General features: G+C 48.0%; 1 protein-coding gene across 2 annotated transcripts in view; it reads left to right on the plus strand.

The window, feature by feature from the left end:
- The window catches only part of LOC130273971 (acetyl-coenzyme A synthetase, cytoplasmic-like), a 77,602-nt gene that overhangs the window by 29,641 nt on the left and 26,227 nt on the right, over nucleotides 1-21,734 (plus strand). For both annotated transcript variants that reach the window (XR_008844187.1, XM_056521584.1), the window contains exons 7-9: nucleotides 3,135-3,213; nucleotides 3,710-3,847; nucleotides 20,757-20,927. Coding sequence is in view for 1 of the 2 variants with exons in the window: in XM_056521584.1 (XP_056377559.1) it covers nucleotides 3,135-3,213; nucleotides 3,710-3,847; nucleotides 20,757-20,927 (388 nt within the window). In the remaining variant the exon portion in view is untranslated. The remainder of the gene's footprint in view (nucleotides 1-3,134; nucleotides 3,214-3,709; nucleotides 3,848-20,756; nucleotides 20,928-21,734) is intronic.

Consider the following 21,734-nt stretch of genomic DNA (forward strand, 5'->3'; position numbering starts at 1 on the left):
CCACGCACCCCATCCTCAGTCTTCTCATCACCCCATACACCCCATGCACTCCATCCTCAGTCTCCTCATCACCCCATGCACTCCATCCTAAGTCTCCTCATCACCCCATGCACTCCATCCTCTTCACCCCATACAACCCATGCACTGCATCCTCAGTCTCCTCGTCCCCCCATGCACTCCATCCTCAGTCTCCTCATCATCCCATACACCCCATGAACTCCATCCTCAGTCTCCTCATCATCCCATACACCCCATGCACTCCATCCTCAGTCTCCTCATCATCCCATACACCCCATGAACTCCATCCTTATTCTCCTCATCACCCCATACACCCCATCCTCATCACCCCCATACAACCCATGCACTGCATCCTCAGTCTCCTCGTCCCCCCATGCACTCCATCCTCAGTCTCCTCATCATCCCATACACCCCATGAACTCCATCCTCAGTCTCCTCATCACCCCATACACCCCATCCTCATCACCCCCATACACCCCATGCACTCCATCCTCAGTCTCCTCATCACCCCCATACACCCCACGCACTCCATCCTCAGTCTTCTCATCACCCCATATACCTTAAGCACCTCATCAGTATTATACAGCTGACACCCCCCCCCAGTCCTTCTCATCAACATTAAACCCCCTGATCACTACACCCCTGACCCCCCTTCTGGTCCTCCTTATCAACATTACGCTCTCCCAGACCCCCAATCCTTCTTATCATTACACCACCAACCTCTTCAACACCCATCCTGTCCTCTTCATCATCATTACAATCCCCTCCCCCACCGCCCTGCACCCGACCGTCGCTCTCCTCACCTTATCTGCTCAGCGATGCGGCCGTGTGAGGCGGGAGGGTTTGCTGCTTCTGCCGGGGTAAGAGGTCATGACACGTGACATCAGGGGCTTGGAACAGACGTGCGTGCCTGCGCGGCGCACGTCTGTTCCCATCAGCCCCTGGCCTGTCCGTCTCGCCCGGACGGTTTAAAGGTAAATTACTGCTGTCAGCGGCAGGTCCGGGACCTGTTGCTGCAGCATATAGTATGAAGTACTGGCAGGGGGTCCTGCAGGGGCCCAAACTGTGAGGCCCAGGCTGTGACCTGGGCTACTAGGTGGGCCCCCTAACACGCTGGGCCCCTGTGCAGCCGAACCGGCTGAATAAGTGATATGTCCGCCCCTGCCCCTACTTATTACACATTCATCACCTATTATATGTTTGACCAATGCTTCATTCAAATAAGAAGACACGACCCCAATTCTCGTGATCGGTATAAGTCAATGGGACTGTTATAATGTGTTGCAAAATTAATCAAAATAGGTCCATCATATCCATCTTTAATCTTGTAAAAATAAAACCATTGTTGCAAATGTCACACCACAGGAGCGCAAGAGGAAGTAAAGGTTTATTTTGTTATATGGGCATATTTTTGAAAAACCTCCACCCCTGCTTGATAACCTCTTAAACTGCGGTAAATAGAAGTCAGAAAGAAAAGTCCCATTGACTAATGGGCTTTTCCAAACGGATCCTGTAGAAAGAATGAACACGTTCACTCTTTCAGTGGAATCCAAATCCGCATCGGAAAATTTGTTACGGAACAGCAGAATCCCATTGAGATTGATTGGATTCTGTTGCACGTGGATTCTGCTTATAATTTATTCTGAGGGGAATATCTGTAGTGTGCATGAGCCCTTATGCTTACATATTTGTCTTTCAGTGTTTCTACACTAAGTACCCTTAAAGGGGTTATCCAGGAAAAAACGTTTTATATATATATCAACTGGCTTCAGAAAGTTAAACAGATTTGTAAATTACTTCTATTAAAAAATCTTAATCCTTTCAGTACTTATGAGCTTCTGAAGTTAAGTTTGTTCTTTTCTATCTAAGTGCTCTCTGATGACACGTGTCTCGGGAACCGCCCAGTTTAGAAGCAAATCCCCATAGCAAACCTCTTCTAAACTGGGCGGTTCCCGAGACAGGTGTCATCAGAGAGCACTTAGACAGAAAAGAACAACCTTAACTTCAGAAGCTCATAAGTACTGAAAGGATTAAGATTTTTTTAATTCAAGTAATTTACAAATCTGTTTAACTTTCTGGAGCCAGTTGATATATAAAAAAAAAGTTTTTTCCTGGATAACCCCTTTAACTTAAAAACATGAAAACATGAAAGTACCCCCAAGGCTGTGATCATAGACTTTGCTGCATATTAAAAGCAGTTTTAGGACAATGCACGTACCCCTTAGAGACATAGCATGTGACCCAGTGCTATTTGGTTGACAACTACAGTAGCTTTCCTAAACCTACAATAGGCATGTATGCTCTACTCAGGGTTTAGATCTATTTCAATGGGCTGAAATGAAAAAGCTACTGTCATAAACATCTCCCAGGAGACTAAGGCTATGTTCACACTTCAGAATGTCCACAAGGAAAATCTCCGTGCCGACATTCTGGAGACTGCAGGCGCCGGCATAATATGCCAACACTAGGATCGCACAGGAATGCGCCATCTGATAGACGGCTATGCATTCCGTGCAGAGTCCGCAGAAAGAATGAACAGCTTTATTCTTTCTACGGACACAGAAATCAGAAACATCTGACGTGGAAATTCTGCCGTGTGCACAGTGTAGCAGAATCCCATTGCATACAATGGGACTCTGCTGCTCCGAAATTTCTGGTGGAATTTCAATGCTGAATTCTGCACGAAAATTCGGTATGTGTGAACAGGGCCTAAGGATTAGGCACTTTGAAGTCCAATAGAGTTAGGCTAAGTTTCCACTTGTTTTTTTTTTCAGGCAGTTTTTGGATATCTGCCACAGCAGTTTTTGAGCCAAAGTCAGAAGTGGATCCATAAGGGAGGAGAAGTATAAGTCTTTCCTTAATATGTCCTATTCCTTTTGAATACACTTCTGGCTTTGGCTCAAAAACTGCAGTGGCAGATCTCCAAAAACTGCCAGAAAAAAAAAACAAGTGGAAACTTAGCCTTAGTAGGAAAAGGGGCTCTGAATTTTTATGTTGACTTTATGAGATTTTATAGTGCTTGGCATGTGCAGATAGTAAGCTCGACATGTACTTATGTGTTAGATAATATACTGTAATATTACTTGTTAAAATTGTCTTTTTTCTCTGTCACAAAGGGCACATACTGTGAAAAATTGCATTGTGGTGAGGCACCTCAGTGGGAGGTTAAACAACCAGAACAAAACAAAGCTTCAGGTAATTGAAACTATATTCTTTATTTACGGTATTAGACAATTTTTTTTTCCTCTACCACTATTCTATTTTTTTCTTATTTTCTATTGTCTTATTATCTCCTTCTTCTTCTCTTGCCAATGATGTTTTTGTCTTTTGGGTCATCATTACCTGCTGACATCACGTTCACAGTGAAAGACAAAGCTGCTAGATCAGTGTTATCCAATCAGCCTGTCTCCAGCGGTTGCAAAACTACAACCCCCAGCATGCCCGGACAGCCTTTGGCTGTCCGGGCATGCTGGGGGTTGTAGTTTTGCAACCGCTGGAGACATGCTGTTTGAAAAAACAGTACTAGATATATGAGCATGTTTACTCTGAGTCTATGTAGGCACACCAAGGAAAGAATAGTCATCATGAACATTTCTATTCTTGACATTAGTGCACAGTACATTATGTTTTGCAGCTGTTCATGCTTATTGGTATTGCCGGTCGCTGATAAATGTTTTGGCCCCGTCTGCAGACTGCCTGGAATCCAGATACTGACAGGTGGCTGGATGAGCTGATGGCGGAGGCGGATGATGAGTGTGAACCTGAGTGGTTGGATTCAGAAGATCCTCTTTTCATCCTTTATACCAGTGGCTCCACTGGAAAGCCAAAGGTAATTATGTGATCATTTCAATATATGGCAATGTCATTTAACCAGTTAAAAATGCTTTAACTTTTGTATATGTTCTTGAGAAAATAAATGTAACCTACATAAATTTTTTAGAAAAGCTGTCCTTTGGAACAGAAAACGTTTTTGTTTTCTGTAAAATGTCCCAACACTAATACGTTTTTTCCACTTTACCAATGATCGTTAATGGAATGAGTTAATTTACTATTTCCCCTGGATGTCTACAAAATAAGAAACACTTTAAAGGGGTTATCCAGGAAAAATTACTTTTTTTTATATATCAACTGGCTCCAGAAAGTTAAACAGATTTGTAAATTACTTCTATTAAAAAATCTTAATCCTTTCAGTACTAATGAGCTTCTGAAGTTAAGGTTGTTCTTTTCTGTCTAGGTGCTCTCTGATGACACGCGTCTCGGGAACCGCCCAGTTTAGAAGAGGTTTGCTATGGGGATTTTCTTCTAAACTGGGCGGTTCCCGAGACACGTGTCATCAGAGAGCACTTAGACAGAAAAGAACAACCTTAACTTCAGAAGCTCATAAGTACTGACAGGATTAAGATTTTTTTAATAGAAGTAATTTACAAATCTGTTTAACTTTCCGGAGCCAGTTGATATATATATAAAAAAAAATCCTGGATAACCCCTTTAACTTATCTTCCACCGCTCCCTCGTAGCTCAGGGATCCGGTCTCCGCTGACAGTCTGCTTCAGTGGAGCCGACTGGAGATGTAGATGTGATGTCACAGTGCCCCTCCGCCAGTCACTGGTCGTTGGAGTGTCCCACCTCGGCCAGTGATTAGCGCTGGCACTGTCAGCTCCTCTGGCTGTAGACTCTCTGCAGCTCCAGGAAAAGCTGTGTCACCAGCTGTGGATGGGGCGTCTTGATACCAGAGCTATGAGAGAGCAGCAGAAGGTGAGTTAAAGTGTTTATTATTTTTGTAGGCAGCCTGGGGACCATAAAAAATTAGAGATACTAGGGGGAACTAAACCCATAGCCCATCCTTTACCTCTCATCAACCTATTTAATTGTCTAAATATAATTCATTAGTCATATAGAGCAGTTTCCCCCTCTTTCAGTTGTTTCTAACATGCAGGGAGTGAGAAAAATGTGCCATACTGCTATGTGGTTTGTCTCTGTCCAAATCCCTTTCTGAAAGTAGCCCCCACCCTCCTGAGAGACACAGACCATGTGGTTTCTGCCCTGCATTGATGACTCATTCTCCCTTTAGTGCTGAGAACTGGGAGGTGTGTGCAGCCTTATCCAATCACACACTGAATCTCTTTCTGCTGCTCAGAGCAGGAGGGTCAGGGAGCTGCTCTTAGAGAGTCAGTTGGACGGCAGAGATGAGCTGCAATGATTCCTGGGAAATGTAGTATCTGAGTCAAGGGGAGGGAAGGATGGTCAAGAATATTAAGCAGCCAGAGAAGATCACAGGGGCCACAGGAGCCATGCATATCAGACAGGATCATTTACAAGGAACATATCCAGGTAGTGACGTAGTAAGTCATTCCACTGGATAAACCCTTTAAAGAGGTCATACAGGAGTAGAAAAATATGGCAGTTTATTTGCAAAAAACATTGCAATACTTGTCTTAGAGGCCAAGTGAAATGTTGCAGCTTCGGACCATTTACTGCCATGGCATTGTATTGTAGAAGCAGACACAATCCATTGCAGATGATGCCCGGCGCTTACTTGGTGAAGAATGTAATTGCAGGAAATAAACATCAGAAGGAAAAGTCCTGTTGACTAAGGCTATGTTCACACGGTAGAATTCCATGGGAATTTTCCACTCAGAAATTCCCTTGCAGCAGAGTCCTATTGATTTCAATAGGATTTTGCTGCACTGTGCACATGGCAAAATCCTGATTCTGGTGTCTGCAAAAACATTCAATGTTTCTGCGGATTCCACTCAGAAATGCATTGCTGTCTATTAAGAAGGCATATTTCCGAATGGTCCTAGTGCCTCTGAATCAAGCAAATGTGTGAAATGTCCACCCGTATTTTCCAAATTCCACCCATATTTGGCCATGTGAACATGGCATTTGTGTGTACTGAGCAGCAGATTTCCCTTTGGGAACAATGGATTTCGCTCAGAATTTATTCTGGGCTGGGTATCTGTAGTGTGCATGGACCCATACACTTACACATTTGTTTTGAGGGGGCGGGGCATGACGTCATGAGGGGGTGGGGCTATAACGTCACAAGCTCCCGGCGCCGGCTCCAGCGTTCGGAAAAGTTTGTTCCAAATGCTGAGCAGCGGAGTACCCCTTGAAAAATAAATCTCAGTACCCCAATGGATCTCTTTAGTGAGAATCTGTTTCCTGTCTGAGCAATTGTTATTGTTAAAATGGTTCCATCGGTCCTTTATTTTTTGAAAAACATGTATGGAGGGAACATGGAGTACAATTAGGGCTCATTCACAATACAGAGATATTCCAGGTGGAGATCCCATCAGGAATGGGGACCAGCAAAACAAACCTTCGCTAGGACCACTTTGAAATACGCCATCTCAATAGATGACAATCCATTCCAGAGTGAATTCCGCCCAAAGAATGAACATGTACATGTTCTGGGGTCCAGAAGTTCTGCTGTAGAAATTCCGTAGTGTAAATGGTGCAGCAAAATTCTGTTGAGAACAATGGCTGCTGCATCATATCTTCCCAGCAAAATTCTCATGTTCCCAATACAAGCAGCCACTGTGTCCCCTCTAACAGGCAGCCCCAGTGTTCTCCTATTAGAGACAGCCATTATGTTCCTCCATAAGAAGAAGCTAGAGTCTTCCTCAGAGGACGCAAACACTGCACTAACTTTCCTCTGCTTCTGTGCTTTTCTGCTGCTTTGTAAACCAGCATAACAAGTTAGGTATTGAGTAGCCAGTCCACAGCCATTCACATACAACCGTTCTGTGCAGAGTATGTTGTTCTAGACCAGGGGTCAAATTATCTGGGGGCCACTGGAGGTAGAGGCTGGGTGAGGCTGGGCCGCATGCGCCCCTCACATATAATGCCCCCATCATGTGCCCCTCACATATAATGCCCCCATCATGTGCCCCTCACATATAATGCCCCCATCATGCGCCCCTCACATATAATGCCCCCATCATGCACCCCTCACATATAATGCCCCCATCATGCGCCCCTCACATATAATGCCCCCATCATGCACCCCTCACATATAATGCCCCCATCATGCGCCCCTCACATATAATGCCCCCATCACGCGCCCCTCACATATAATGCCCCCATCATGTTCCCCTCACATATAATGCCCCCATCATGCGCCCCTCACATATAATGCCCCCATCATGCGCCCCTCACATATAATGCCCCCCATCATGCGCCCCTCACATATAATGCCCCCATCATGCGCCCCTCACATATAATGCCCCCATCATGCGCCCCTCACATATAATGCCCCCATCATGCGCCCCTCACATATAATGCCCCCATCATGCGCCCCTCACATATAATGCCCCCATCATGTGCCCCTCACATATAATGCCCCCATCATGCGCCCCTCACATATAATGCCCCCATCATGCGCCCCTCACATATAATGCCTCCATCATGCGCCCCTCACATATAATGCCCCCATCATGCGCCCCTCACATATAATGCCCCCATCATGCTCCCCTCACATATAATGCCCCCATCACGCTCCCCTCACATATAATGCCCCCATCATGCGCCCCTCACATATAATGACCCATCATGCGCCCCTCACATATAATGCCCCCATCACGCGCCCCTCACATATAATGACCCATCACGCGCCCCTCACATATAATGCCCCCATCACGCGCCCCTCACATATAATGCCCCCATCATGCGCCCCTCACATATAATGCCCGCATCATGCGCCCCTCACATATAATGCCCCCATCTTGCGCCCCTCACATATAATGCCCCCATCATGCGCCCCACACATATAATGCCCCCATCATGCGCCCCTCACATATAATGCCCCCATCATGCGCCCCTCACATATAATGCCCCCATCATGCGCCCCTCACATATAATGCCCCCATCATGTGCCCCTCACATATAATGCCCCATCATGTGCCCCTCACATAAAATGCCCCATCATGCGCCTCTCACATATAGTGCCCGCATCATGCGCCCCTCACATTAAATGCCCCCATCATGCGCCCCTCACATATAATGCCCCCATCATGCGCCCTTCACATATAATGCCCCCATCATGCGCCCCTCACATATAATGCCCCCATCATGCGCCCCTCACATATAATGCCCCCATCATGCGCCCCTCACATATAATGCCCCCATCACGCTCCCCTCACATATAATGCCCCCATCATGCGCCCCTCACATATAATGCCCCCATCTTGCGCCCCTCACATATAATGCCCCCATCATGCGCCCCACACATATAATGCCCCCATCATGCGCCCCTCACATATAATGCCCCCATCATGCGCCCCTCACATATAATGCCCCCATCATGCGCCCCTCACATATAATGCCCCCATCATGTGCCCCTCACATATAATGCCCCATCATGTGCCCCTCACATAAAATGCCCCATCATGCGCCCCTCACATATAGTGCCCGCATCATGCGCCCCTCACATTAAATGCCCCCATCATGCGCCCCTCACATATAATGCCCCCATCATGCGCCCTTCACATATAATGCCCCCAGCATGCGCCCCTCACATATAATGCCCCCATCATGCGCCCCTCACATATAATGCCCCCATCACGCGCCCCTCACATATAATGCCCCCATCACGCTCCCCTCACATATAATGCCCCCATCATGCGCCCCTCACATATAATGCCCCCATCATGCGCCCCTCACATATAATGACCCATCATGCGCCCCTCACATATAATGCCCCCATCACGCGCCCCTCACATATAATGACCCATCATGCGCCCCTCACATATAATGACCCATCATGCGCCCCTCACATATAATGCCCCCATCACGCGCCCCTCACATATAATGCCCCCATCACGCGCCCCTCACATATAATGCTCGCATCATGCGCCCCTCACATATAATGCCCCCATCATGCGCCCCTCACATATAATGCCCCCATCATGCGCCCCACACATATAATGCCCCCATCATGCACCCCACACATATAATGCCCCCATCATGCGCCCCTCACATATAATGCCCCCATCATTTGCCCCTCACATATAATGCCCCCATCATGTGCCCCTCACATATAATGACCCCATCATACCCCCAGATAGATATGACTCCCATCTGGTAGGGTTCCCCAGTCGGTACACAGGCCCCCAGATAGATATGACCCCCATCAGGTAGGGCCCCAGATAGATTTGATCCCCATCACTGATGGGGGTAATATCTATCTGGGGGCCTGTCTACCTACTGGGGAGCCCTACCTGGTGATCAGGTAGGGGTTCCCAATAGGTGTACAGGCCCCCAGATATTACCCCTGGCAGGTAGGGCTCCTATTTAAACAATTATGCCCCCTAAGCAGATAGTTTAGCCCCTGGCGATAAGCAGGTCTACCCTTAATAAGCACGTAATTAGGCAAGTTAAGTTTCACAGCTGCAGTACTTACATCTCTCTGCTGCAGCCTAAAACATGCCTTCTTTGCGGGGATGCGCGCGTTAGGTGACGTCATCACATGCGCCATGCAGGACATCAGGCTCCCAGCTTCCTGCGCTGCGGATGGGATGACGTCACCAATCGCGCCCACCCCTCCAGGAAGGCTCGTTATAGGCTGCAGCAGAGAGATATTGTCACGATGCCGGCTGGCAGGTAGTGGATCCTCTGTGCCAGAGAGGGATTGGCGTGGACCGTGCTAGTGGACCGGTTCTAAGCCACTACTGGTTTTCACCAGAGCCCGCCGCAAAGCGGGATGGTCTTGCTGCGGCGGTAGTGACCAGGTCGTATCCACTAGCAACGGCTCACCTCTCTGGCTGCTGAAGATAGGCGCGGTACAAGGGAGTAGGCAGAAGCAAGGTCGGACGTAGCAGAAGGTCGGGGCAGGCAGCAAGGATCGTAGTCAGGGGCAACGGCAGAAGGTCTGGAAACACAGGCAAGGAACACACAAGGAACGCTTTCACTGGCACTAAGGCACCAAGATCCGGCAAGGGAGTGCAGGGGAAGTGAGGTGATATAGGGAAGTGCACAGGTGAACACACTAATTGGAACCACTGCGCCAATCAGCGGCGCAGTGGCCCTTTAAATCGCAGAGACCCGGCGCGCGCGCGCCCTAGGGAGCGGGGCCGCGCGCGCCGGGACAGAACAGACGGAGAGCGAGTCAGGTAGGGGAGCCGGGGTGCGCATCGCGAGCGGGCGCTACCCGCATCGCGAATCGCATCCCGGCTGGCAGCGGAATCGCAGCGCCCCGGGTCAGAGGACGTGACCGGAGCGCTGCAGCGGGGAGAGTGAAGCGAGCGCTCCGGGGAGGAGCGGGGACCCGGAGCGCTCGGCGTAACAGTACCCCCCCCCTTGGGTCTCCCCCTCTTCTTAGAGCCTGAGAACCTGAGGAGCAGACTTTTGTCCAGGATGTTGTCCTCAGGTTCCCAGGATCTCTCTTCAGGACCACAACCCTCCCAGTCCACTAAAAAAAAATTTTTTCCTCTGACCTTTTTGGCAGCTAAAATTTCTTTGACCGAGAAGATGTCCGAGGAGCCGGAAACAGGAGTGGGAGGAACAGATTTGGGAGAAAAACGGTTGAGGATGAGTGGTTTGAGAAGAGAGACGTGAAAGGCATTAGGGATACGAAGAGAAGGAGGAAGAAGAAGTTTATAAGAGACAGGATTAATTTGACACAAAATTTTGAAAGGACCAAGGTAGCGTGGTCCCAACTTGTAGCTAGGGACACGGAAGCGGACATATTTAGCGGAGAGCCATACCTTGTCTCCAGGGGAAAAAACGGGAGGAGCTCTTCTTTTCTTATCCGCGAACTTCTTCATGCGTGATGAAGCCTGTAAGAGAGAATTTTGGGTCTCTCTCCATATGATGGAAAGGTCACGAGAAATTTCATCCACAGCGGGCAGACCAGAGGGCAAGGGAGTAGGGAGGGGGGGAAGAGGGTGACGGCCGTACACCACGAAAAATGGGGATTTGGAGGAAGACTCAGAGACCCTGAAGTTATACGAGAATTCGGCCCATGGGAGGAGATCTGCCCAGTCATCCTGGCGGGAGGAAACAAAATGTCGCAAATAATCACCCAAGATCTGGTTAATTCTTTCTACTTGTCCATTGGACTGGGGATGATATGCAGAAGAAAAATTTAATTTAATCTTGAGTTGTTTACAGAGAGCCCTCCAGAATTTAGACACGAATTGGACGCCTCTATCCGAGACAATCTGTGTAGGCAACCCGTGAAGACGAAAAATGTGTACAAAAAATTGTTTAGCCAACTGAGGCGCAGAAGGAAGACCAGGAAGAGGGATGAAATGTGCCATTTTGGAGAATCGATCAACGACCACCCAAATAACAGTGTTGCCACGGGAAGGGGGTAAATCAGTAATGAAATCCATACCAATCAGAGACCAAGGCTGTTCGGGGACAGGCAGAGGATGAAGAAAACCAGCGGGCTTCTGGCGAGGAGTCTTATCCCGGGCACAGATAGTGCAGGCTCGCACAAAGTCCACAACATCCGTCTCCAGAGTCGGCCACCAATAGAAGCGGGAGATGAGTTGCACAGATTTCTTGATACCCGCATGACCTGCGAGATGGGAGGAGTGACCCCATTTGAGGATTCCGAGGCGTTGGCGAGGAGAAACAAAGGTCTTTCCTGGAGGAGTCTGCCTGATGGAGGCAGGAGAAGTGGAGATCAGGCAGTCAGGTGGAATGATGTGTTGCGGAGAGAGTTCAACTTCTGAGGCATCCGAGGAACGAGAGAGAGCATCGGCCCTAATGTTCTTATCGGCAGGACGAAAGTGAATCTCAAAATTAAATCGGGCAAAGAACAGAGACCACCGGGCCTGGCGAGGATTCAGCCGTTGGGCAGACTGGAGGTAGGAGAGGTTCTTGTGGTCGGTGTAGATAATAACAGGAGAACTTGATCCCTCCAGCAGATGCCTCCATTCCTCAAGTGCTAATTTAATGGCTAGAAGCTCTCGATCCCCGATGGAGTAGTTCCTCTCCGCTGGAGAGAAGGTCCTAGAGAAAAAAACACAAGTGACAGCATGCCCGGAAGAATTTTTTTGTAGAAGAACAGCTCCAGCTCCCACTGAGGAGGCATCAACCTCCAATAGGAAGGGTTTGGAAGGGTCAGGTCTGGAGAGGACGAGAGCCGAAGAAAAGGCAGACTTGAGTCGTTTAAAGGCGTCTTCTGCTTGAGGAGGCCAGGACTTGGGATCAGCATTTTTTTTGGTTAAAGCCACGATAGGAGCCACAATGGTAGAAAAATGTGGAATAAATTGCCTGTAATAATTGGCGAACCCCAAAAAGCGTTGGATAGCACGGAGTCCGGAGGGGCGTGGCCAATCTAAGACGGCAGAGAGTTTGTCTGGATCCATCTGTAGTCCCTGGCCAGAGACCAAATATCCTAGAAAAGGAAGAGATTGGCATTCAAACAGACATTTCTCAATTTTGGCATAGAGTTGGTTGTCACGAAGTCTCTGAAGAACCATACGGACATGCTGGCGGTGTTCTTCTAGATTGGCAGAAAAAATTAGGATATCGTCCAGATATACAACAACACAGGAGTATAACAGATCACGAAAAATTTCATTGACAAAGTCTTGGAAGACGGCAGGGGCGTTGCACAGGCCAAAGGGCATGACCAGATACTCAAAGTGTCCATCTCTGGTGTTAAATGCCGTTTTCCACTCGTCCCCCTCTCTGATGCGGATGAGGTTATAGGCGCCTCTTAAGTCCAATTTAGTAAAGATGTGGGCACCTTGGAGGCGATCAAAGAGTTCAGAGATGAGGGGTAAAGGGTAGCGGTTCTTAACCGTGATTTTATTAAGACCGCGGTAGTCAATGCAAGGACGTAGGGTGCCATCTTTTTTGGACACAAAGAAAAATCCGGCTCCGGCAGGAGAGGAGGATTTACGGATAAAGCCCTTTTTTAGATTCTCCTGGACGTATTCGGACATGGCAAGAGTCTCTGGGGCAGAGAGAGGATAAATTCTGCCCCGGGGTGGAGTAGTACCCGGGAGGAGGTCGATAGGGCAATCATAAGGCCTGTGAGGAGGTAGAGTCTCAGCTTGTTTTTTGCAGAAAACATCCGCGAAGTCCATATAGGCCTTAGGGAGACCGGTTACTGGAGGAACCACAGAGTTACGGCAAGGGTTACTGGGAACCGGTTTTAGACAGTTCTTGGAACAAGAGGACCCCCAACTCTTGATCTCCCCAGTGGACCAATCCAGGGTTGGGGAATGAAGTTGAAGCCAGGGAAGTCCAAGGAGAATTTCCGAGGTGCAATTGGGGAGGACCAAAAGTTCAATCCTCTCATGATGAGATCCGATGCTCATAAGAAGGGGCTCCGTGCGGAAACGTATGGTACAGTCCAATCTTTCATTATTTACACAATTGATGTAGAGGGGTCTGGCGAGACTGGTCACCGGGATGTTGAACCTGTTGACGAGAGAGGCCAAAATAAAATTTCCTGCAGATCCGGAGTCCAAGAAGGCCACAGCAGGGAAGGAGAAGGCAGAGGCAGACATCCGCACAGGCACAGTAAGACGTGGAGAAGCAGAGTAGACATCAAGGACTGTCTCACCTTTGTGCGGAGTCAGCGTACGTCTTTCCAGGCGGGGAGGACGGATAGGACAATCCCTTAGGAAGTGTTCGGTACTAGCACAGTACAGGCAGAGGTTCTCCATACGGCGTCGTGTCCTCTCTTGAGGTGTCAGGCGAGACCGGTCGACCTGCATAGCCTCCACGGCGGAAGGCACAGGAACAGATTGCAGGGGACCAGAGGAGAGAGGAGCCGAGGAGGAGAAACGCCTCGTGCGAACAGAGTCCATATCTTGGCGGAGTTCCTGACGCCTTTCGGAAAAACGCATGTCAATGCGAGTGGCTAGGTGAATAAGTTCATGTAGATTAGCAGGAATTTCTCGTGCGGCCAGAACATCTTTAATGTTGCTGGATAGGCCTTTTTTGAAGGTCGCGCAGAGGGCCTCATTATTCCAGGACAATTCTGAAGCAAGAGTACGGAATTGTACGGCATACTCGCCAACGGAAGAATTACCCTGGACCAGGTTCAACAGGGCAGTCTCAGCAGAAGAGGCTCGGGCAGGTTCCTCAAAGACACTTCGGATTTCCGAGAAGAAGGAGTGTACAGAGGCAGTGACGGGGTCATTGCGGTCCCAGAGCGGTGTGGCCCATGACAGGGCTTTTCCGGACAGAAGGCTGACTACGAAAGCCACCTTAGACCTTTCAGTGGGAAACAGGTCCGACATCATCTCCAGATGCAGGGAACATTGGGAAAGAAAGCCACGGCAAAACTTAGAGTCCCCATCAAATTTATCCGGCAAGGATAGGCGTAGCCCAGGAGCGGCCACTCGCTGCGGAGGAGGTGCAGGAGCTGGCGGCGGAGATGACTGCTGAAGCTGTGGTAGTAACTGTTGAAGCATAACGGTCAGTTGAGACAGCTGTTGGCCTTGTTGCGCTATCTGTTGTGACTGCTGGGCGACCACCGTGGTGAGGTCAGCGACAACTGGCAGAGGAACTTCAGCGGGATCCATGGCCGGATCTACTGTCACGATGCCGGCTGGCAGGTAGTGGATCCTCTGTGCCAGAGAGGGATTGGCGTGGACCGTGCTAGTGGACCGGTTCTAAGCCACTACTGGTTTTCACCAGAGCCCGCCGCAAAGCGGGATGGTCTTGCTGCGGCGGTAGTGACCAGGTCGTATCCACTAGCAACGGCTCAACCTCTCTGACTGCTGAAGATAGGCGCGGTACAAGGGAGTAGGCAGAAGCAAGGTCGGACGTAGCAGAAGGTCGGGGCAGGCAGCAAGGATCGTAGTCAGGGGCAACGGCAGAAGGTCTGGAAACACAGGCAAGGAACACACAAGGAACGCTTTCACTGGCACTAAGGCAACAAGATCCGGCAAGGGAGTGCAGGGGAAGTGAGGTGATATAGGGAAGTGCACAGGTGAACACACTAATTGGAACCACTGCGCCAATCAGCGGCGCAGTGGCCCTTTAAATCGCAGAGACCCGGCGCGCGCGCGCCCTAGGGAGCGGGGCCGCGCGCGCCGGGACAGAACAGACGGAGAGCGAGTCAGGTAGGGGAGCCGGGGTGCGCATCGCGAGCGGGCGCTACCCGCATCGCGAATCGCATCCCGGCTGGCAGCGGAATCGCAGCGCCCCGGGTCAGAGGACGTGACCGGAGCGCTGCAGCGGGGAGAGTGAAGCGAGCGCTCCGGGGAGGAGCGGGGACCCGGAGCGCTCGGCGTAACAGATATAGGTACAGTAGCAGTGTGTGCCGACGTGTGTGAAGTCTTCCGGTATTTAGCGTTACTCGCCCGAAGCAGGGATAAATGCTTGAAAAAATCACCTGCCTGGCGCACTGGCCGCAAAATTTCGGGTTGGGAGTTTGAGACCCCTGTTCTAGACAGTCCCTCAAAATGTCAAGTGAAGCGCACCAACCCTGGTCATGGGCCTTTATGCTGACTCTCCTCTCACTTTCTTTAGAGTCTTGGATGATGAGAGGTTAGTATGGCTTCTCAGGAGCCCTGATGTGAAGGTGCCAGCACTTTTTATTGTATATTTGACCTAGTCATTTCTTTTATTTTCCTATTAATAAGGTTTAGATTATACTCCATTCGCTCAGAGGAAACACATTCTTATGTGATCAATGGGGATCTCAGCACTTGGACCTCAACCAATGACATAATATACTGTAGATAACTACGTTTTGATTTTGACATAACGCCTTTAACATTAAAGGGGTACTCCGGTGGAAAACTTTTTTGTTAAAATGAACTGGTGCCAGAAAGTTAAACAGATTTGTAAGTGACTTCTATCAAAAAATCTTTATCCTTCCAGTACTTATTAGCAGCTGTATTTTACAGAGGAAATTCTTTGATTTTTGAATCTCTTTTTTGTCTTGTCCACATTGCTCTCTGTTGACACCTCTGTCCGTATCAGGAACTGTCTAGAGTAGCATAGGTTTGCTATGAGGATTTTCTCCTGCTCTGGAGAGTTCCTGATATGGGCATCAGGTGTCAGCAGAGAGCACTGTGGACAAGACAAAAAAGACATTCAAAAAGAAAATAATTTCCTCTGTAGCACACAGCTGCTAAAAAGTACTGTAAGGATAAAGATTTTTTAATAGAAGTAATTTACAAATCTGTTTAACTTTCTGCCACCAGTTGATTTAAAAAAAATGTTTTCCACCGTAGTACCCCTTTAAATCCACCATGTACCCTATGGGGGACATGTATCAAAGATTTTACCCCTGTTTTGTGTGTATTTTTTTGCGCAAAATTTTGAGCAAGCCCTTTTTTTTGCGCATTTTTTTGCGCACGTTTTGGTAGAGCATGTCCTCCAGATGTGGCTGAATCAGGGTACCTTGGTGTGACATCTATAGTACACATGGATTTATTAACTGCGTACTTTTTCTTTACACTAAAAATTTTGCCGCAAGAGCTGTTTTTTTTGCGCAAATATAAGCCATTTTGGACTTAACGTAGCAAGATGCTCTAAATCATCGATTCTATTTTCCAAAGAGTGGATTGAGGAGATTACTACATTTACCTGCAATTTATGAAGCTCATTGCACTTGATTGATAGATTTAGCTCCTCTGCGCATAATTTAGAATTCGGGAAAAGGGGTAAACTGCTTCTACCAAACACAAATAATGATACATGTCCTCCAATGACTTTTTTTTTTTCTAATACAAAGAAATTGGTTGTCTTATGGTTTTCTTTACACCACATCAGTATCAAGTATCAGGAAACTTAGGCAAAAAAATCTTGCAAGAAAATGTCAGTCGTGTCCACGTATGTGGGGCCATTTATAAACACATTCTTTGTTTTATGACATGTAATGCAGCACCACTCCCTGACTAAACATTCCAGCAAGTACAGGATGACATTTTCATTTTCCAATACAATATCCTGGAAGGCATTGTGTACAGTACAACATAACAATCTGCCAATCCTTATATCAGTGTTTCCCAACCAGGGTGCCCCCAGCTGTTGCAAAACTACAACTTTCCAACCAGGGTGCCTCCAGCTGTTGCAAAAGCTGTTTTGCAACAGCTGGAGGCACCCTGGTTAGGAAACATTGCCTTATATAGTGAGTGGCAGGCACAGGTTAACACTTTGGTTACAAAGGTAAATTAAAGGGGTACTCCTGTGGAAAACTTTTTTTTAGATCAACTGGTGCCAGAAAGTTAAACAGATTTGTAAATTACTTCTATTAATCCTTAATCCTTCCAGTACTTTTTAGGGGCTGTATACTACAGAGGAAATGTTTTTCTTTTTGGATTTCTCTTATGTCACGACCAAAGTGCTCTCTGCTGACCTCTGCTGTCCATTTTAGGAACTGTCCAGAGCAGGAGAAAATCCCCATAGCAAACATATGCTGCTCTGGACAGTTCCTAAAATGGACAGCAGAGGTCAGCAGAGAGCACTGTGGTCGTGACTTAAATGGGTACTCCGCCCCTAGACATCTTATCCCCTATCCAAAGGATAGGGGGTAAGATGTCAGATCGCCAGAGTTCCGCTGATGGGGACCCCCTGGATCTACCATGCAGCACCCACCTGTAGCGGCTTCCGGAACCGCTGGAGGTCCTCAGGCTGAGTCCATCTGGACCACCGGGACGGAAGATCGTGACGTCACCACTCCGCCCCCGTGTGACGTCACACCACATCCCCTCAATGCAAGTCTATGGGAGGGGGCGTGACAGAAATCCAAAAATAAAAACATTTCCTCTGCAGTATACAGCCCCTAAAAAGTACTGGAAGGATTAAGATTTTTTAATAGAAGTTATTTACAAATCTGTTTAACTTTCTGGCACCAGTTGATTAAAAAAAAGAAAAAACGGTTTTCCAGGGGAGTACCCCTTTAAGATTACAGAGGACGTCTTCTCTCAGTATGTCAGACACTGTAGGTGTTTTATCGTTGTTTTCTCGCTTTCATCTGTTGTAAAGATAAGAAGCTGCTCCTACGGATGTAATAAGGGTGTCGTATACAGTCACTTTTACACAGTGACCCCCCGACCTACCATGGCCCCGACATACGATAATTTCAACATTGAAGGCAGCATCAACATACGATGCTTTTGTATGTCGGGGCCATCGCATAAACGGCTATCCGGCAGTGCAGACTGCTTCAGCTGCCACCGGATAGCTGTTTACGATGCCCTGTGTGGTCCGCTGATGGTCACTTACCTCTCCTCGGGGCTCCGGCGCGTCCTCTTCGGGATCCTCTGCATCGTCGGCGCCCTCCATCGACGTCATCACGTCGCTGCGCACGCCGTCCCGTCATCCAATAGGAGCGGCGTGCATAGCGACGTGATGGCGGCGAAGGAGAGCGAGGATGCTGGGGAAGCAGAGGCCTTGCCGAAGCGTCGGGGACACCCCGGGGACGCGGCGTCAGCGATGGAAGGCAACATCCAGGGCATCGGTGACGGTCCGGAGTGGCGGGGACACGTGAATACAACTTCCTCTAACAGTGGTCTACAACCTGCGGACCTCCAGATGTTGCAAAACTACAACATCCAGCATGCCCGGACAGCCAACGGCTGTCCGGGCATGCTGGGTGTTGTAGTTTTGCAACATCTGGAGGTCTGCAGGTTGTAGACCACTGTCCTATACTTTACATTGCACGGATCCCTTAACATGCGATGGTTTCAACAAACGATGGTCCATTTGGAACGGATTACCATGGTATGTTGAGGGACCACTGTATATCCAATAACAATCTCTCATCTTCAGGCTGAGTTCATAGTACTTTGGTCAGTATTTTTAGGCAGACCCAGAAATGTTTAGATTTTTTTTCCCTCTGTATCAGTTCCACTCCTATAAATACTTCACTGTAAATCCATGTGTCTTTCATTTTTCTTGAAGTTCTTAAATGTCACTTACATCCTGCTACCGCGTGCTGTGTATCCCCCAGCTGTAGTCTAGAAGTTACCAGGGAAAGAGTCTTTCATTTCTCTTCTTTTGTGCAGTTGTGTCATATGATATTTAACCATTTCAGTGTTATCTTCCTTTACCTAAGTAATAGATATGGAGTTATAATGCCCCCCCTCATTACACTGTCCATAGTGGTTGTCTTCTGTCCTAATGTCCTCCTCATTCCATCTCTTCTATTACTTTATCTAGATGTGGTACTAGAAGGGGTACTCCGGTGGAAATTATTATTTTTTTTTTTTAAATCAACTGGTGCCAGAAAGTTAAACAGATTTGTAAATTACTTCTATTAAAAAATCTTTACCCTTCCAGTACTTTTTAGCAGCTGTGTGCTAAAGAGGAAATTCTTTTCTTTTTGAATGTCTTTTTTGGTCTTGTCCACAGTGCTCTCTGCTGACACCTGATGCCCGTATCAGGAACTGTCCAGAGCAGGAGAAAATCCCCATAGCAAACCTATGCTGCTCTGGACAGTTCAGCAGAGAACAATGTGGACAAGACAAAAAAGAAATTAAAAAAGAAAATAATTTCCTCTGTAGCATACAGCTGCTTAAAAGTACTGGAAGGGTAAAGATTTTTTAATAGAAGTAATTTACAAATCTGTTTAACTTTCTGGCACCAGTTGATTCAAAAATAAATGTTTTCCACCGGAGCACCCCTTTAAACACAGGGGGTATTTACTAAAGCAATATATTTCTTATACAGAAAGAACCCGACCCCCCACTTCCCCAACCCATGCAGACCTGGATGAACAGACTACAAATGTGCTAGCTTTATCATAGTGGCTCAGTCCACATCTGGCGCAACTGTAGACTGTCTAGTCTAACTTTAGACTGACCATTAGTTGGCTTACTTTAGGTAATTTCTGTAACACTCACGGTAGTAGTAGTAACGCTGCTGGATGTGGATCCCACATGCTGTGTGATAGATGACATGGGCCGTATTGGGGAGCGGAGTCTAAGGTGCCGCTGGTCTTCACCAGAGCCCGCCACAAGGCAGGGTGGGCTTGCTGCGGCAGGCGACACCCAGGTTGCTACCCCCAATAAGAATCGACCACACAGGTAACTGGGCAAGATGAGGTACAGAGGGATGAGGCAGAGGCGTAGTCAGACTTAGCAGAAGGTCAGGGCAGGCGGCAAAGGTGTGTAGCCATATAACGTAGCTGAAGGGTCAAAATACACGGGCAAGGCAAACAGACAATAGGAATGCTTAATCTCAGGCTAGGGGCACTGAAGATCCAGCAGGGAAGTGTGGGAGGTGGAGGAACTTATAACTGAGGCACAGATGATTACTTAATTATTGGGTGTTCTGGCCCCTTAAATTTCTGAGCTCCGGCACACACCCGCCCTAGGGACAGGGACATGCGTGCCGGAGCAGAGAAGCAGAGGAGGAGGCAGAAGGAACATGTGGTGAGTGATGGGCTGGGATTGGCATGCTTGCGCGTCCCGGCTGCAGCAGGAGACGGGGCCATAGCGGAGGCAGGCGAGAAGCGGGGAGGTAAGCGCTCGCGGTCGGATCGCTGGACTGGAGCAATCACCGTAAGAATTTACCCCTTGTTTTGTTGCAGGGCACAGAATTTTAGGCCAGGCCCCTTCCTCCCATACAATGACTCTATACTGATAAGCCAGCCCTTGTATATATGTATATTACTGTTATTTGGGCACACTATGTATAATAAATATGTCTCAGTTGCTGTGTGCCAAAATTCTGGGACAACAACTATAGTAAATCTGGGCCAATTGTAGTGTAACTTTATTATAACTGATGTATTTTGCACTTTAATACTTTTATTATACTTTGCATCTACCTATGTTTCTGCTAATGATCAACCTCATTTTCTGCAGGGTGTATTGCACACAGTTGCAGGATACCTACTCTACACTGCTCTAACCTTCAAGTACGTGTTTGACTACCACGAAGATGACGTGTACTGGAGCACAGCTGACATTGGATGGATCACAGGTCATTCCTACATTACCTATGGGCCATTGGCTAATGGGGCCACCAGTGTGATGGTAAGCTCGCCACACTATGTAACCACCAACAGATATACTTTACCCTTAACAATATATATACATTTTTTTTTCTAATCAAAGCCCAGTTATCCAGAATATTTAACCCCTCACTGTCTTTTAATAGCAAACAGTGCAGGTCTGCAGTGGCATCTTGTGGTGTCGCTGCAGTAGAGGAGGTTTGTGGCTCTGGGGCTGCTCCTCTGCTTATAATTGTAGCTGTCACAGCCTCAGTTTTCAGGCATCCTCTGGAGCACCGGCAGGATTGGACTAATCTCCGATCGTGCCTATATAACATTTACCATGCCCGGTCAACAGTCAGCCCTGGGGTCCTTTCTAGGTTTGGTCTACCAGAAAGTGTAGCCCTAGGAGCTGCTTGTGTCATAGAGACAAATAGTATAATGTATAGCACACAGAGGTATGCTGATACATTATAGGTATAAAATGATATAATAATCCCCTATTGGGATAAAGAAATGTTTTATAGTCAAAGGATAGGGATAAGATGTCTGATCGTGGGGGTCCTGCCGCTGGTCTCTCCTGCAGTTTGCACCAGATGACAGGGGGAGAGATCGCGGGGGTTCCTAGTGGCGGATAGGGGATAAGATGTCTAGACATGGAGTACTCCTTTAAACAGGTTATTAAAGGTGTGTGCTGTAACCTACAGAATGAAGCAAAAACTAAGCATACACTAAGGGTTCGGTCACACGTGCGGATTTTTGCAGCATATTTAGCTGCGGATCCGGTGGTGAAGGCCCGCTCTATGCTGGCTTTACATGTGCCTGCTCGTAGCGACAATACGCCGCTATG

Source organism: Hyla sarda, chromosome 5 (assembly GCF_029499605.1).
Source record: "Hyla sarda isolate aHylSar1 chromosome 5, aHylSar1.hap1, whole genome shotgun sequence".
Taxonomy (NCBI): domain Eukaryota; kingdom Metazoa; phylum Chordata; class Amphibia; order Anura; family Hylidae; genus Hyla; species Hyla sarda.